General features: G+C 35.4%; 1 protein-coding gene across 1 annotated transcript; it reads right to left on the bottom strand.

Moving 5' to 3' along the window:
• Nucleotides 1-760: 760 nt before the first annotated feature.
• On the bottom strand, nt 761-15,566 carry LOC149799983 (uncharacterized). Its single transcript, XM_089957158.1, has 7 exons — nt 15,340-15,566; nt 12,265-13,580; nt 10,425-10,601; nt 9,557-9,866; nt 8,622-8,666; nt 7,947-8,015; nt 761-3,932 (listed from the first exon to the last, which is right to left on the bottom strand). Exons 1-7 carry the CDS (start codon nt 15,422-15,424, stop codon nt 3,301-3,303), a joined length of 2,634 nt encoding a protein of 877 aa, XP_089813284.1. The 5' UTR covers nt 15,425-15,566; the 3' UTR covers nt 761-3,300.
• Nucleotides 15,567-19,261: the final 3,695 nt, after the last annotated feature.

Genomic DNA, 19,261 nt, shown 5'->3' with positions numbered 1-19,261 from the left:
AGAAAAAATTTGTTTAATAATATAATATACTAAATAATATAATTTAACTTAACTGCGAGCAGCACGTGTCAAATGACATTATTCAAAATGTGTAATAAATTTCAGTTTCAAAGATCACTTGTACAGGATCCTGTATATATGATCTTTACTATGGAGGACGACATTGTCGGTTATGTTCGAAAAGCTTTTACATTGTAGTACGATGGGTATTTTTATTTTCTTCATACAGAGTAACAACGAAAACTTTAAAAACCAGATTCATACTATCAACAGCATATATTCTTTTTCCGATCGATCACATAGTTATAAATAATATGTATTACATTTTATTTATGCAGATTCATCTAGTTTTCAAACTTTTTTACAATTCACTACTGATGCTACAGTAGAAATTCATCATCATGTCAGCATTAGATACATTCATATTTAACTCTACGCTTATGAATTTGAGAATCACATATATGCATATTACTAAAATTATGGCTGATGTAAAGTTTCATTAAGAACCAGACTACCCACTTGAATGAAGCACCCAGGAGCTTGAGAAAATAATCCCAGATCCGGAGTACAGCGGACGATGTATCTCTCAATCCAATTTCGGATTGTTCAGGTAATTCCGATTCTTTAATCATACACATACAACATATATCTGTTCTATTTACGGTTTCTTCAGCAGATGCAAACATGGAGCTGCGATGTCTGAGTGAATTTGGTGAATTTGGTGGAAGGGGGCGTAAAAGACTTCAAGCATGTGGTTGAATAATTTTATTTCACAATTTTATTTTAAATTTTATGTAAAATAGCCAACAGTATGTATACTTCTACTTGAAACGAATAAAGTCCAGGCAAAGTTTCTAATTATGTATAATTTACTTAATGCACAAAATATCACAGATCTGCGTGTCGTTCTCTGCCTAATATAATGATGAATTCAAAAGACTTGTACTTAAAATGTTACACTGACCACACTACGAAGTAGAATTTACAGTAGGAAAATCCACGAGTGAAAAACAGTATATATTTAACCAAATACAGATCAAAACTGATATATTCCAAATCAGTAAGTTAATAGCACACACACACACAATATATATATATATATATATATATATATATATATATATATATATATATATATATATATATAAAGTCAAACCTGTCACTTGCGGCCATTCATGGGAAAAGGCAAAACTATATGTTGCACCGAAGTGACCGCTATATACAGTGCCCACTACTTAACATTGGTTATTGGATATTTACTATGTACCATGCACCAAATATTTCTTTTCTTCTTCTTCTTCTTCTTCTTCTTCTTCTTATTATTATTATTATTATTATTATTATATCATTATTATTATTATTATTACATTTCATGTCCACTGTAGCTCAAAATCAAAAGTAAGTAAAAATGTCAATCTTTCCCAAATTTATGTTCCACACAAGAGTACAGTATAAAGCTCAGTTAAATCCACTCAATAAATGTAATCATCATCGACTTAAAATTATATAGCGATCTTAGTTTGTTCACGCTATAAACACAGAAGCGAAATTGTTTCTCTCGCCAATATCAAAAGACATTTGGATTATCTGAAATACCTGTGATGAACAGAAAATCAAAAGAAGCCGTTTATTGCTATTCATTGTGATCCACGAACTAAAATTTCATTTGCCTTCGCAGACACGTTTTGAATAATGAAGACCCTTAACTAAATGAAAAGGGATGTAGCACATATCAATTTTAAAGACGAACTTTCTTTCTTCAGAAATAGCTTTAATTCAAAAGTAAATAGATGGAGATATCTAACTATACATGTAGCACTGGCACGAAAGAGACGTCTTTTCCCGCTGCGATAACACAATTACCTTTCGTACAATCCGGCAAACAATTTTTATCGACCCTCTAACCTATTAATGAAAAGTGATTCGCGTTCGAATTTTACATATAAACACCTTTGAGTTACACTATCTACGTGACTGGAGTTGCGAGTACAGTCCAGATAGAAAATGTTAGGATATCGATTTGCATTATGTTCCTTTATCTAAACGATGCCTTCGAATTTCAGTCAGCATATACGTAAATGCTCATACACTCTGGTGACTCTAATTGCCTCTGCACTAAGATACCTTATAAATAACCTACCATGTTTTGCTATTATATAAACTAAGCCCAGAAATAATCCACTGAATGACCCACTTTAAGAAACAATTTTTTAAAACACGTGAAGAATAAACAAGATATGTTCTTGCAGAAAGATCCTGTCTAATTGCTCGTTTTACATGAAGTGTACAAATTCCTTTTCATAGTTTCTTTGCGTTTTGGGAATCGAAGAAAAAATGCCCTGAAAATATTCAGCAAGTTTCGCAAAGAGTATTTTTTAAAAATCCAAATAGCACACAATGAGGATTATACTCATTACATAAACAATTCGATGACTGTATTCAAATTCGCCAGATGACTTGAGTTTTATCTTGCATCTTTCATTCTTTCTTTTTGCGTTATTTCGTGTCTTCAGACATAATTCATCAACAATTCCTGATGCTAAAACAAACACGGGTAATACTGGAAATAGTAAATGGTCTTTCAAACTTTAGATCTAAGAAAGATTGCAAGGTATGACATTTCATACCTTTTTGGGAAAAAGGGTCAATTTATTACCTATATAACACAATTAATGTTTCGAATGATATAATAGTGAAATTTCCTACAATAAGTGAAACGTCATGTGTTCGTGAAAAATGCAATATTTCAAACCATCTACAAACAAGGACTTTATAAACTAAGCAAAATAATCCTTATATTTTGAGTGTTTATTCAATGTGTATTCTATATTTATTTAATATTTTTTAAATATTTACACCCTGACGTAATACATGTGCTCTTTGTTTCGTGTCTGTTCTTAAAATTGTCACTGGAAGTGCTGCGTATTTTTATATTTAATTTATGAATAAAAACTCCCCGAATTAGTTTGTACACGACATGGATAATTTTATGTTATCATACATATCAAGGTTTATCTTCCACGATATAACTTTTAGTCTTATTGTCAGCAATCCCATTGGCCTTCCCATATTTAACACATCGCATGCTCATCATAATGGTCTAAACGAAAGACAATGTATATTCTGAGGGGAGAGGGGGTTGGGGGGTGCAATAACTCTCACAGATAATCAAATTGTACTATTTCCTTCAGAAGCACAACATTTAAAGCAGATCCAGACTATGGCAAAAATCATTCATTGGAAATAAGTTCAAAAGAAAATAAGAACTATTCACACTAATCAATCACTAATTTGTACATTTTAAGCATCTTCGGGAATATCTGGTACAGCCTGAATATCACGCCCAGTCTTGATGTTCAATGTCACCGAGACAAGGTCAGGGTTATAGGCCCCAAATATGGGCCAGAGGGGCTTGGTGGTGTCAACATTTCTAAATCTGTAGAAAAGGCGGCGATTTTTGGCGTCAACGATGAACCATTGCTTCGTCTGCATATCCAAGAGGAATCCAATGGTCGTGCGTAAGTTAGTTCCAGGAGGAGCGTTTTCTGTCAGTGGACTATGATACAGACGTTGTCCGTTGTGCCACGTTTGCAGACAAACTGTGCGACATAAAGGACATCTGCGCGCGCAACATACCCAAGCATATGGAGATCCGTCTGCAGTGTAATGCTTGTCAATCTCACTTCTACGGGCAACTCCAATTTCAAAAATAAGGTCCTGACGTAGCTGTCGCTTGATAAAGAAATGGACAACAGCCTCGAAGTAGAACCTTCCACTTTTGGAGAAAGCCTTGGTAGCAATAACTCCGCGGTAGTTCTTCAGGCCCACAGCTGACACTGGACCCCTGCCCATCGTGTTTTTAAGCGATTTTCCGTCACTAGTCAAGAAACATTGAGGATGTAACGTCCCTTCGTCCAGAACCATGTCAGGACCTAAAATTAGTGTTAGACAGATTATATATGGGACTATAAAATCGTATTAGACTACACAGGGTACTCTGTAATGGTGTTAAACAGACCATATATAGAACTAAGTAGTCATGTTAGACAGACTATAAATATATGGGACTATGGAATTGTGTCAGACAGAATATATATGGGAATATGCAATCGTGTTAGGCCATATATGGGATTATATAATGGTGTTAGACAGACTTTATATATATATATATATATATATATATATATATTGCACTAAGTAATTGTGCTAGACAGACAATATATGGGATTATGTAATGGTGTTAGTCTGTATATGGGACTATGCAATCGTGTTAGACAGACTATATATCGGACTATGTCATTGTGTAAATCAGATTATATATCGGACTATATAGTCGCATTAGACACACTATATATTGGACTACATAATGGTGTTAGACTACATATGGAACTATGCAATCGTGTTACATATATTATATAAGGTACAATGTAGTCGTGATAGATTATACATATCAGATTGTGTAATGGTGTTAGACTAAATATGGGACTATGTAACGTGACTATGTAATCGTGTTTGATAGTGATAGACTATATACGTATATATGGGACTATGTAATGGTGTTAAACTATATATAGGACTATTCAATCGTGTTACACAGGTTATATAAGGGACTTTGTATTCGTGTTAGACCGACTATATATATGGACTATATAATGGTGTTATACTATATATGGGACTATACAATCGTTTTAGACAGGCTATATATGGGACTATGTAAGACTATATATGAGACCATGTAATATGGTGTTAAACAGACTATATTTAGGACTATGCAATCTTGTAAGACAGGATATACACTGGAGCAAAGGTCAGTCCATTTTTTCTGCCTATACCGCCCTCCTCCTAGTGGAAAAAACAAGCTGGCTGACTCTATTTTTGGAGCAGTTTCCGAATCTCCTGGACTATGGAAATTCAATAGGTGGCAACCTGATTATTCTTGGAAATTTCAACTTTCTCTTTGACTGTCCCGGAAACCCAAATAAATCAAAACTCATAGATTCCATTAATGTTTTCAACCAACCCACTCATAAACATGGTCACATTTTAGACTGGATTCTTCATAGACCTGATGATAACATTCTACGGTCCTCCCTGGTATCCCATGACCTTGCATCAGATCACCTCTGCATTATATGCCATCTAGATGTATCAGTCCCTAACCCTCCACCTTTATCTGCTACTAAGAGAAATCTCTGTGATAAATAGAACCAAACTAATGCACGACATCAAGCTAACCTAACAACTCGCTCACCTCCTACCGCAGAACAACTTGATAACTGCCTGCGTTCATTGCTTGACAAACATGCCCCAGCTAACAAGTGCAGAGTATCAATTCAAAAGGGTTCTCCATGGTATAGCAGTGTTAGGGACCAGCTTCGCACTGCTAAAAGAGGCCGCCGTAAAGCTGAGAGGCTTTGGCTTTCCACCAGGCTCACTATTCATAAGCAAATCTACGAAGCCGCTAAGAAGAATGTCACAAATATAGTCCATGCAGTGAAATCAGCCCACTATACTAATAAGATCATAGAAAGTTTCAGCTGCAAAGAGCTATTCTAGATTACTAACAAGCTAATGTCAAGGAACAAATCTACAACACTTCCAACTACCTTCTCTCCAGTCGACCTTCCGGACATGTTTGCAAATTTCTTCCGTGACAAAGTACAAACCATTATAGATAAGCTTGACACCGCAATTTCAATTGACTCGTCGTCACCATACAGATGGGATACAGAATTTGAGCGGCAATCATTAGCAACATTTGAACCTGTCTCTATGGATTTTGTACGTACAATCCTGAGGAAGAGTGCACCAAAGTCATATGAACGTGATCCAATTCCAACATCACTGCTGCTTGAGTGCTTAGATCCAGTATTGCATTCACTAACTGATGTTATTAACACCTCTCTCTCGTCTGGACAATTCCCGTCATTTTTCAAAACTGCCATTGCAAGGCATATGCTAAAGAAACCAATACTAGACCATAACGATTTAAAGAACTACCGCTCAGTTTCTAATCTCCCATTCATATAAAAAATCTTAGAAAAGGTTATTCTATCTCAGCTTGTATCTCATCTAAATTCAAACAGTCCTTTTAGCAATGTACAATCTGCATATCTCCCTTGCCACAGTACTGAAACTACTCTTTTAAAAGTAGTTAATGACATTATCTCTGCGTTGGATAGCGGAAAGATTACAGTTCTCACCCTCCTTGAGTTGTCTGCAGCACTTGACACAATAGACCATGATATATTACTTCACAGTCTCCAGCCTATATTTGGCATTCATGATACAGCCTTACTGTTGTGCAAGTCCTACTTGGTGAACAGGACACAAATTGTGTCTGCAAATGGAATACACTCCAGCCCAGTTGATCTATGTTTTGGTGTTCCATTGGGGTCTGTTCTTGGACCTGTTCTCTTCATTGTGTACACTCAGTCGCTCTCAAGTGTCATAGATTATCATCCAGTGTCTCACCAATTGCACGCTGATGACACCCAAATATACAAATCTAGCCACCCAACTGAAGTTGATGCTACCATCCAAGGTGTAGAGAGGTGCATTTCTGATGTGAAGTCGTGGATGACATGTAACAAGCTGCAGATGAATGATGATAAAACCGAGGCCATTCTGATCACAACACAAAGACTTTCTCGTTCAAATCCTTTACCTCAAACAATAAATATCAGCAACACCAGCATTAAATTCACACAATCAGTACGAAACCTAGGTGTTGCTCTAGACAGTACTCTCACATTGCACCAACATGTCATGAACATATGCAAGACTGCATATCTTGAGCTGAGATGCATCAGCTCCATTTGCAAATATCTTTCAGTTGATGCCACTAAAACACTTGTGTGTTCATTAGTACTTTCAAGACTGGATTATTGTAACTCAATTGTGTCTGGTTCATCTCAATATCTGCTCCAGAAACTTAAAAAAGTTCAAAACACAGCTGATCGGATCATACTCAGAGTACCACGATCAGTGCACATCTCCCCGCTGCTCTGTACCCTACACTGGCTATCCATTCGATCCAGAATCAAACACAAAATTTGTTCTCTCTGCTACGTTTCACTGTCGGACTCTAGTCCAACATACCTATCCGACCTCACCCATGTGTATACACCAGCAAGATACTTACGCTCCTCTTCTGACAATCGTATACTCATTATTCCAAGCATGAAAACAAAGTCATATGGACAGCGTTCTTTTGCATACCAGGGCCCAGCAACGTGGAATGAATTACAAACTAAACTTAGACACAAAGACACAGTGATCAAGAGGGCTCTCAAAACTCACTTATTTCGACTGCAAGAACAAACTTAAAGACCTAATAATGTTTCCTACCTTAAATATTCTCAGCATGTTTTTTAATGTTTTCTAATTTCATGGTGTTTGTTTTTGTAATCATATCATTATATGGTTTTTTTTTATCTTATAGGTGTTGTCAAATGTTGTAAAGCGCTTAGAGATTCTAAAGATTAGGCACTATACAAAGTCTTCATTATTATTATTATTATTATTATATGGTACCATTCAATCGTGTTAGACAGGCTATATATACACGACGGGAGTACATACAGCATAGAATTGCTTGACGGATTGTTTGCAGTTTGATCCAACTACTTACAGTGATCATAAAACTGCGAGATGCTGTGAGGAAAACTGCGAGGGGCTATGAGGAAAGCGATAAGGGGTGGTGACGACAGTAGTGAGGGGTTGTGAGAACAGTAGTAAATATATAACTGAGAAAATGGGATCGAGCTGCTTTACTTCATTTTCCTAAGAATGATGAATTGATTAACTCACCAACTACAGAACGTTCATGCATCTGTTTTAAAATCGCGCTCCATCTCTTTCCATTTATTTCAACTTTCATTTTGAATCAAAGTTTTACGTATCCAAGAGCCAACACTGCGCGTGTAATACATTTGTCAACTTACACACTATGTCGCCAAAAACTCGATACTGTTTGACTTTGCCTCCCTCTTTCGTTAAAGTCTCTCGTAATTCTGAAAGGAAACAAGCTTAAGTTAACGAATGTCGTGATTCAAACACACAAGAATAGCGATGACATTTTTACCAGAAACATTTAGTAGAAAATGATATCTTTTAAGAAAAAGTTCGAAAACTGAACAATACTATATCCATCTTATGCCGAATAAAAACTTGCAAACGTCAGTCCGCATAAATATATTTGTTCATTTCTTTAAGTTTTCATTGTTTTACTTTTGCTTCCGGAATGACTTACTTTTACTATTTAAAACCAACCCACCCATCCAACTACTCACCGTCAACAAATTTAAAAATGAATTAAAAGACATTGTTGAAGCAGACATACGTGCTAGTTTTACGAAACCATGAACATTAAAAATTGCAAAATAGTATGAAAGACCAGAGTTGCTATTGTACGCTTTCTACATTCATATCCAAACAAAACCAGGCTATGAGTTTTTGCTTTGCACTTTATCAAGAAATTTTCCACACAAAAATGTCACTTTATTAACTTCTTGACAGGTGCGTCACAATTGCTTTCCAAACATTGCTTCACTACTAACTGGTCGATATTATGCACATACAAACAATGACTAAACATTCAGTATATATATAATTTATACCTGGGTCTGACGATGATTTTTTCAATTGAACCCCTTCATAATCCTCTGGAAAAAAAATGCAAATGTTTTAAACTGTTTTAATGTTGAGTAATGAATATGGTTAATTAAAAATATTATATAATACCTTGACCACTGAGATGTTCTTTTCAGTATTATTTAAATATGTTGTCGTTCTCCAAGATTAACAATTATTTCTTTTACTTTTGCATCTGCTTCTTCTTCTTCGCGATTACAAGTTAAGTTGAATTCCTCACATTTTTTAGCGTAATCCTTACACGACTGATACAGTCAATACCTACTGAAATAATTGTGTTATGTCGTGTCATTTGAACCCATTCACTAAGTGCAGAGTATGTATGTATGTATGTACGTGTGTGTGTGTGTGTGTGTGTGTGTGTGTGTGTGTGTGTGTCTGAATTTAACGGCAGGCCAGTAAATAATAGCGGAGATTGATAGACCGACAGCAAATTCACGCAGGGAAAGAAGAGCCATATTATAAGATCCAAACAGAATTTATTTCTATATGAACATAATGTTCAAAACAGTATAGGATAATTAAATAAAAACTAGAGAGTAACATGTTAAGGCATAAAAATATCAGTTACTAGAAGTATTTCTGAGAAAAACTACTGCTTTAATATAAAGCATTAATTGCGTTTTAAGTCAGTACCTAAAAGCATACCTTAATTTTCCTCTAGTATTGAAAATCGTCTCTTCTCAAACTGCCGTGCCCAGGCTTTATAAACAGTTCCATTTAAACCTGTGTGTGTTTTAGCGACAAAACTGTAGTGTTATAAGAATATCTCAGTCTCGCCTCATAATTAATTTACAGACAAAACAAGGCAGATTAATATCTCCTTTGTTTATTTTCTGAGTTTCATATCTTCAGCAAAGAAGGAAAGAAAGAACAGAAAAATAATAAGAAGTAACCTTACTGACAACATCAGCTTCAATGGCCCCCGGTCTGCGAACCTTAAAGGTCACGTTGGAATCAATGATTGGAGTACCGAGGATAAAGACACTCGTTCGATGTTCTCCGACCTTGACCCCATGAAATGTGGCCTTGTAACACCCTTCACGCTCCGTGCAGTCTCTAACCATCGCACGAGATTTCTTCCCCTTCGGGTCCGTTATTTCTACCCGGATTTCGACACCAGGCTCCGCCAGGGGCCGGTTTTCGTAGTCATGAAGAGTGATCACTAAAGCCGTTTCTTCACGCCCAACACCAATGTCAAACGTCTGGATCTAAAGATGGGGGTAATAGGAGTTTCTTATTAAAGAACTCTAGTAAAATTCATTTTTTAATCATGGTATTACTTATAGGATACACCCATTGTTTCCAAAACATAGATGTCGTTTAAAGAACTGGAATTTGCTAACAAAAAAATAAGATCAATCAAACACCTAACGCGAAGCAGATACCCATTCTGTGATTAAGCTATTGTCCTATGCCAAAGGCTAACATATGCCTTTAATATCAACTGGCGACCAGTACTGTCACTGGCAAAGGTGCAAGATATTATATAATTTCAGGAACGTTGAAAGCTTCTTGGACATTTAGGACTAAAGTGATTCGACTACTTGGCTGTCACAACTGTAACACTTTGTCAGAATCTGAACACTTTGTCACAACTTCAACACTTTGTCACAACTTATCATCCATTGTTTCATGAAATCTTCAGTATATACTCAACGTAGCCATTTATTCACATGCGAGTATCGTTCGAACCAGAAAATTTTCATTGTATATTATCTGGTAATAAGAAGTCGTTGTTACCACTGCATCGGAGATGGGCAATTTACCTTGGTGTTGGGGATGTATGCTGTGGTAGTCCACACATCCCCTAGATTGTTAACCGCATTCTGAAATTCATTGGTCATCTTTCCAGCCTGGAACTTGATGTCGGACTTGTGCTGCGGACGAACCTCGACGCTTTTCTCCTTCAGGTCTGTAAGGCGCGCCATAATGGTGTCCTTCACCTGCAGATATTATACAATATATTATACAATACGTATAAATCAGCTAGTCAGCTGCATCTGCGATGATACTTCACCGATAACTTAAATAATAAGCTGCACTGACATAAAACTAATCAGCAAACCAACTCTTCTGTAACCAATAACAAATCAACTCGTCAGCCAACATTGTAGGGAACAGTTCAGCAAAATTAGTTCCTACTACAAGAAAAGCTAGCTAGAAGTCGTTTTTGCATTAAGCGATCCATCAATGTGTTATTTTGGACAGATTATTTGCCACACCACCCCCAATTTAAGCTTTCGTTTGGTTTAGTTTTGGTTTGCTGTTGTTTTTCTTTTCTGTCATTTTGTTCAAAACATGTAAAGCCAATCAGCTGCTATTTCACAAAAATACGCTAATATGTCAGCAATAAGCGGCTGCTTCTAAAGATGTAACATTAAAGAAAATAGCCTTTTACCTCCAAATTACAACAATTGTTTACAATAATTTCAACCAATAAACATATATCAAAAAGTTAATTCATTCACAGACTGTCATATCAATCGATTTGTGAGAAAATCTTAACCAATGAACTTATATGAATAGACTTCATAAAGCATCAAAATCAACCAATCTGCTGAGCTATCATTGTCTAGATAATACATGGGTCAACGGATATATATAGGTTTTCAGTGCAGTAACTTGATCTCGATTCTTGTATTGTGTCGTGTTTGATAGCGGAATGATATAGGATCTCGTGAGACCTGTGGAGTCGAGAGTGATTCTCGATGTCCTTCCACTATCATACGAGACACCATGCAAACACCAATATCAAGTTACTGTCCTGATGATGTCCAAATACCCATTACGATTATTTAATTAAATAGAATACATTATTATGCCGTTATTATTCTTTCACTTTGATTCCATTCATCTACTCACATCATACAATGAATCTAATGTAGCGTAGCTTTTAGGTATTGCGTAACTTGTTACATGACGACATCCTTGACAACAAGAAATCTAAATCTGTATAAGATGCGTATCGATTAGGAGGTTGCTGGTCGGCAAGGGCAAAATAGGCCTTGAACAGGAATTGTATAATAACAATAATAATAATAATAATAATAAAGGAATTCAAGCATAAAATGAACCAATGACCAAATGTGTACCAGGATCTGGAATTAATATTTGGTTACCTGTGGAAAGGTTACTTGTTTTCCAGTGAAACTAGCATCAAAGGATCAAAAGAACTTGCTGAGTTTTATTACGCCCTTTCTTTTTAACACAAAATGGTCCTGTGACGGACTATGCTTGTCTCGTGTCAGAAGATTACTTTCTTTTTAACACAAAACGGTCGTGTGACGAACAATACTTGTCTCGTATTAAAAGATGGCTTTCTTTTTAACGCAAAACGGTCGTGTGATGGACTATGCTTGTCTCGTGTCAAAATATTGCTTTTGCCAAGAATTATGGTCACCTTACTCAAATTCATTTTTCTCGTGCAGGGCGTGTAATCTGGATATGAATATGATACATATTTCACGTCTGAAAACTTGTTTAAAAAAGGAAATATGTATACAGTATATATTTAGCTGGATTGTTTCAAAGGATGATATCATATGATGTGTTTTAAATAAAATATAAATGGAGATAATCAGATAAAGGATTTAAATATAGTGATACCTGCAGGAACTCTGTAGCGTTACAGTAGGATAAGAGGTTCTGGGAAAAGTTTACTGCATGTTCAAATTGGATTTTCTCTGCCGTCAATTTGTCTAGATGAGATTCTAAACCCTTTTTCTTGACCTTGGAAGTGTTTACCAGTTTTTCCTTCAGCGAGTTTTTGCGTTTCTCTAACTGCTTCTGACAAGCCAGAAATGCATTCTCGATCTCTTCTTCGGTTGTGCTCTCTTTAATATATAGGTTTTGAATTTCGTCCTCAATACCGGTAAGGGCTTCATCAGCAGTGGTCTTTTTGTGCTGGATATCTATCAATATACCCTCAACTTTCCGTTTGTTCTCAAGATAGACATCATTGATATCACGGATCTTGTGACCCAGCGACTCTTTGTGCTCGTGCACTGCGCAGAGAGAACAGATTGGTTTGTTACAGCAGTAGAAGCTGAATGGCTGATCCTCGTGTTCAGGGACCTTGCATGTTTCTTTATGGTGGAATTCTTCCAGCGGAATATCAGGTCTCTTCAACGTATCAATTGATGCGATATTGTGAGATTTCGTCATCTTCGTCCGCTTGTGTGCTTCGGTACAGACCCCGCAAAGGAACTGGTCGCACTCTTTACATCTACTGGTAGCACGGTTGCGAATATCGCAGCCGTCACATCCGATTTCTGTTGTCCGGTTTTGAACCTTGAAGCATTTGACCAGGTGGTCGCGACCATGATCTCGTGCAAGCTTGCTTATATCGTTGTTGGGTATCTCGTGCACCTCCGTACATGACGGACATTGGACCATCTCAATTTTCACGCGCTCCTTCAGACAGGAAGAGCAGCATGTATGTAGACATGGCAACAGCAAAGGGAGGTGACTGTCACTGTCATAGAAATTCCTGCATACTGTGCATTTGAGATGACTCTCGTGCATAATTGCTGATTTCTTAGACGTAGTACTCTGAGACATGGTGGATAATTTGGGGATTGCTCTTGGTGATTTGTATGTATGATACTCTTGTTTTGTCCTGAAATTATTCAAAGATACGCGTCTATTCAGAATGTTGTGCGAATCATTCGCGTTGTCAAATCGTACACTTCGTCTCAGCGGTAGTATGTCATTCCCATTTAAGATTCCTAATTTCTCAACGTGATTTAATCTTCTCGGCGATACAATGTCATGTTCATTAAACGTGTTTAATTTTGAAACAGGTCTTGTTCTTTTCGGCGATAGAATGTCATACTCATTAAATGTGCTTGATTTTACTTCAGGTTTGTTTCTTCTTACACCCGGATCACTGCTGGAGCTTGTATATTTGTTAATATTAACATCTGTAAAATAGGAAAAACAGTTTACATTCTCTTGTATGTGCGTCATTATTTTAATTTCTTACTAAAATGTAACAAAGACTTATTGTAAAAAAATACCTTTTTTACTTTTAAAAAAAAAAAACGCCATAGGAATAAACTTTCTTACTTACTAGCAAATAAATAAATAAATGAATAAATAAATAGCACAATGCTGTAATTGGCTGCGAATTTGTCAGATTTCGCATTGTCGGTTAAAGTATAATCCACCGTAGTTAAAACAAATAGTGCCGAGAGATATGGGGGAGGGATTGAGGGTTCTCGTCAGAAAAGGATAAAAATGCATGGCTTATTTTTTGAAACTTATCCGTACATGTGATTTAAAATAATAGTTCCAATTATCGCTTAATTTTATTTACATCAGAAGGCCTCACTCAGACATGATTTCCACTGTGACAAGAGAGTCCAAATATAAACGAAGGGGAATTAATTCTTGCCGTTTTACACAAACAACTTAGATTTCAGCCACAACAATCTTGCTCGCGTTTTTAAAAATTTTCTTAAACATTGTTCATTGCATGAGAATATTTGATGCAAGGATAAATGGATATGAAATTAGTTGACAGACTTGCATGTTCATCTCCATTATAAAACAAAAAACATAAAGGCTTGCTAGGAGAGAGAACATGGCTTGATCAATTCTTATTTTTTCGTATCTGTACATGGGATGTATGTATGTATGTATGTGTGAAAAAAAAAAAAAAAAAAAATATATATATATATATATATATATATATATATATATATATATATATATATATATATATATATATATATATATATATATATATGGATATATGTGTGTGTGTGTGTGTGTGTGTGTGTGTGTGTGTGTGTGTGTGTGTGTGAAGAGTTCATGCCCTGTTCGTAATTCTTAAAGCAATATTATCGTTTTGACTATTTATGAAGCTTGTACCGAAAATTCATACTGATACTGAATTGTTACTGAAAGCTTTCACACTATTTTATTTTTTAGGTTCTAAAGAATTTCTGTGAACAATGAAAGTTATAGTGATTTTGTGTAGTTATATATCCTGTCAAGATTACATACTGATCTGGCACTAGCTTCCAACATGACTTTTGTAGTGTGCGTATATATTAAATACTGTACAGCCGTCGTCGATTTCTCCAATTTACAAAATTCTTTACAGAGATTATTTTACAGCTTAAAAAATAACAAAAAGACAAATGTATTTACATGATTTACATGCTGTTTAATGCTGGTTCATATAGTCTATAATAATGAAAAAACAAAACAAGTACGGTTACAAGATTTATGTATTAATAGTATTAATAAAGTGTATCTGTTTGTAATGGAATTAGTACAGTAGAAACATTATACTTCCCTCTAACGTAATATATTAACTGAAGAGATGATAGAACTCTAAAATTATTTATTCATTTATTCATTTATTTATTTATTTATTTATTTATTATCTTCAAATAGAAGGAAGTATCACTCACAAATACTTTTTTGCACACCATCCCCACAACAAAAACAGATAAAATATATAAATAAAAATACATAGCTATGATTCAGCGTGAAAGCTCTTAATGGCGGTATACTGTTTTATTCTTTCTTTCAAAAAAAAATTGAGAAGAATAAACATAAATGTTAAACTATATGAATTGCTACTAATACAGCTGGTACCTAAATATTAAATATATATTACCAGTACACAAAACGTGATGTGAGATGCAGAAGGAACCTGAAAATACTTACGGATTTTAACTTTTATCGGTACTTTTCCCTTGTCACTGTCTTGTTTGACCCAAGCTTGTTTGGACAACTCACTCTGTTCGCTCATTAAGCCTGGCGCCTCCAAACTACTCAGTTTACATGCTGAAATCCCACCGCTGATACTAAATTGTAAATCCTCATTTCATAACATATATCGGATAATTAATGCAGAAAGATGTAATTTTCAAATGCAGAAAATGTTATGAAAATAGTAATAAAGATATCCACTTTCCCTGTTATTTGATCGTTACTAACCAATTACTGGGAACAGTATATTGCTAAAAAAATATTTGTCCTATAAAGGGTACTTCGATACCTGCTTTTACAGGTGGTTCGTTTAAATGAGAAAAGGTTTACTCAGTTGATAAATTTCAGTCTTAATGACTGATTTTGTAATAAAACCAGTTATATGCTTAACGTATGACTATTGTGCTTTGAATGTCAAAATCTTTTGACGCTGGTAATGTAATATCTTGTTTGAAAAGTTTTCTCTCCGAAATGTGTTCTAGCTGATCAACTCGATGATATCTCTCTCTCTCTCTCTCTCTCTCTCTCTCTCACACACACACACACACACACACACACACACACAGAGACAGACACACATACATACGTATACATACATACATACATACATACATACAGATATACATACATACATACATACATACAAGCTAATGTCCCATAGAACTCGCTCACCTTACAGAATGAACGCCTAAATAAACCGAAATTCTCCGATAGAAACTGCAGAGCATTATCCTCTTTCAATATCATCTCGTAACATGAGATGCATGTAAAACCCAGGTGCAAAAGTCCTTGTCAGTTCTACAAGCGATTGTAAGTATTTTAATGTAATTAAACTTCATTTCTTTTTAACACTAAAACACTCTACCTTTTTTCATGATCATAAGGCATAAGACTATAACAAAATAAGACTTCATAGAGAGTACGGATTCAGCGAAAAATCCTTAAACAGGCCCTTATGTGACAAAGGTAAGAAAATCACATACATAACTGACTAGAGTGTAAACATAATTTATAACTGCATAATATTATTTTTAATATATATAATGTTATATGATCACTTAATAAGCATCGTTTGTAGATTTTAAAGAAAAATTGTCTTAATGCAGTTACGAACTCATAAATCCACATTTAGTTTTCGTAATCTCTCAAACAAATTTTAAATCAACTTGTGCAAGTTATTTCTCACAATTTATCTTATTTTCATATTAAACTTACACACATTTTGAACGGATTTCTTTGATTTCAAGTCAAGCTGATGGATAGAATACGATCTACCACTTCAAACTTTTACAGAACCTTTCCCTTTACCGGTTCAATTGAAAGCACGAGAAAAACCAAATTTTAAAGAAAAGTCTTATCATTAACACAAATAAGTGCAAGCAACGACCATTTTATAGTTTTATTCCAAGTGTTGCTTTACTCTGAGGTTGGGGTGTGGGTATTACATGGATCGAACGTTGCCTGGCGAGAGTCAAGTATGTGTAACATTTGTTTATTGATTTACTTATTTTACATTTGAACTCAGCGTTGTGCTAATAGCAATGATACAAGTTCCGGTAAATTTGGTAATAAATATTGATACGGTTGCTTATTTGCGTCATTGATGTGTCATTTCACATTTTCTTCTTTGGTCGTTGTGAGCTAAATTTTTATTCTAACACATAAGCAAATGAATACGCTTTCTAACTGGTCGAACATGGGATCTTTCGGCAAGTAAAATCAACGACATACTGTCAGAAACGTTGATGTAATGGACATTTGTTGACTCTCCCTCTGGTTTAGTGAAACGTAGAACATTTCCAGGTATATTGTCAACAATGTAGAGAACTGTACGACATTCAAACCACCATTTCCATCCACCGGTATTACTATATTTAAGCCATAATTAACATCCTCACGACATGTAAACCACCATTAACATCCTCAGATTGTACGACATTTAAACCACCATTAACATCCTCAAATCCCAAACAAAATGTTATCCTCTAATTGAACAATCAGCAACTACGCTCACAAACACCAAGCTAATCAATGATGTCGGATCCCTCCGAGTCCCCAGCTCCCAAGACCCACTTGACTCTGACAAGCATGCACATGATTATGCGTCGCAATATTATTGGAATGGTGAACAATATCAGCGGTTTCATTTTCATCAACATGAGTATTGATATTCTCACAGACTTTAAAAATGTTTAGTCTTTGTCAAGGGATGCACTGTTAACATTGCTTCAGCTTGTCAGTCCTGCTGACAAAGAAAAGTGTTTAATGGCGTTCTCGTAATACATAAAATAATAGAAAAGATTACGGTCTTTTTGTGTTTGCTTTTATTTTCGTTTTCTTTATTCTTATAATAAGGGAAAGATCACAACGTATTATGTTTACAACATTCTCTCGTCGAAAACAGTTAAGTCTCGGTATTTCTACAAGAAGGAAATGCATCCATTTATTCAAAATTAAGTCATACTCTAACATACTTTTTAATTGTTGTTGTTGTTCTATGGTTTAACGCCATTTTTCAGCACACGATAGGCTATGCATGGCGGCCAGTATTAATGGTGGAGGAAGAACCCGGGAAAACCCCGGAAAGAACCACCGACCCATGAGAAGCTACTGGCAAGCTTTCTCACCTGCCCACATTAGCCGAATCCGAGACTCGAACCCACGCAGACAGAGGTGTGATGGCAGTGATCAGTAACGGAGAGCGCTTTAGACCACTTGGCCACTCGGGGCCCCTACTATTTAATTACTTTATTGCCTAAAATATAGATGACAAGAACATAAGAAGGGATACATATTTATAGATTAAAGAAATTCTCAACCAATTTATTTCAATTTTTTTTTAAAAAAATGTCGTGAAAGGAATGTAACAAGTCATTTCTTTTATTTCAATTTGAACTATCGGTCATCTCCTTCTGGTAAAAGCATATTTTCCCCAGGAAGCCTGCATTCTTTCTCATTCTAATAATTTTTTTATGTCAGTACATGTTCTGTCAATCACATCTAATGATGCTTGAACTGTTTGCGAATGGCAGGTTATATATTTGTTAATGAACAAGTGAATATTTTTGGATAAATGGTGTACCCTGAAAACATGATGTGTAAACTGCTCGCGGGTTCTATTTAAATCTTTGCATTTAAATTATAGGTAGACATGTAAGTAATTAGTTGGCATACTTATTATGGTATATTTTAATAGAAGTTTAAATACACGATAAGTAGGAAAATGGGCATTAAAAGACAAGTCAATATTCTTATATATCGGAGGGTTCACCAAAATTCAACCTTTGATACAAACATTTTGTGAAATTCCTCCATATTTCTTTTTTTTAATAAAAAGACCCATTCCTGAAATGTATAGACTCTGTCGTTGGTATTTGCTGATTAAACTTATTACCAACATACATTCACCACTACCAACCCCATCACCAACAATACACCACCTCCGACCACCTCTGACAATAACCAACCGAACATTATGCGGTATTCATAACTTCATAACTGCCTTGATACCAATTTGCTTGTCATACCAGATTGCGTTGTTAAATACGTATACAAGATGGCCTTGTTAAATACGTATACAAGATGGCCTTATTAAATACGTATACAAGATGGCGTTGTTAAATACGTATACCATATGGCGTTTTTAAATACGTATACCAGATGGCGTTGTTAAATACTTATACCAGATGACGCAGCATAGTCGATGGATCAATTATATGCAAGACTTTTATCAACTGATTTTTTCTTTTTCTTGGATGATATGTGCAAGCCACATGAAACTTATACATGTTATTTCATATCAGCTGTATAAACTAACCGTAGAAAGAAGAGCATATTCAAAATGATTATGAGATTTTTAACACACGGAACAAACATC

The sequence above is a fragment of the Sinohyriopsis cumingii genome, chromosome 5 (assembly GCF_028554795.1).
Source record: "Sinohyriopsis cumingii isolate HCF-2022 chromosome 5, ASM2855479v2, whole genome shotgun sequence".
Taxonomy (NCBI): domain Eukaryota; kingdom Metazoa; phylum Mollusca; class Bivalvia; order Unionida; family Unionidae; genus Sinohyriopsis; species Sinohyriopsis cumingii.
Note: the sequence above shows the minus strand (reverse complement) of the source record. Positions and strands in the feature narration are given on the sequence as shown.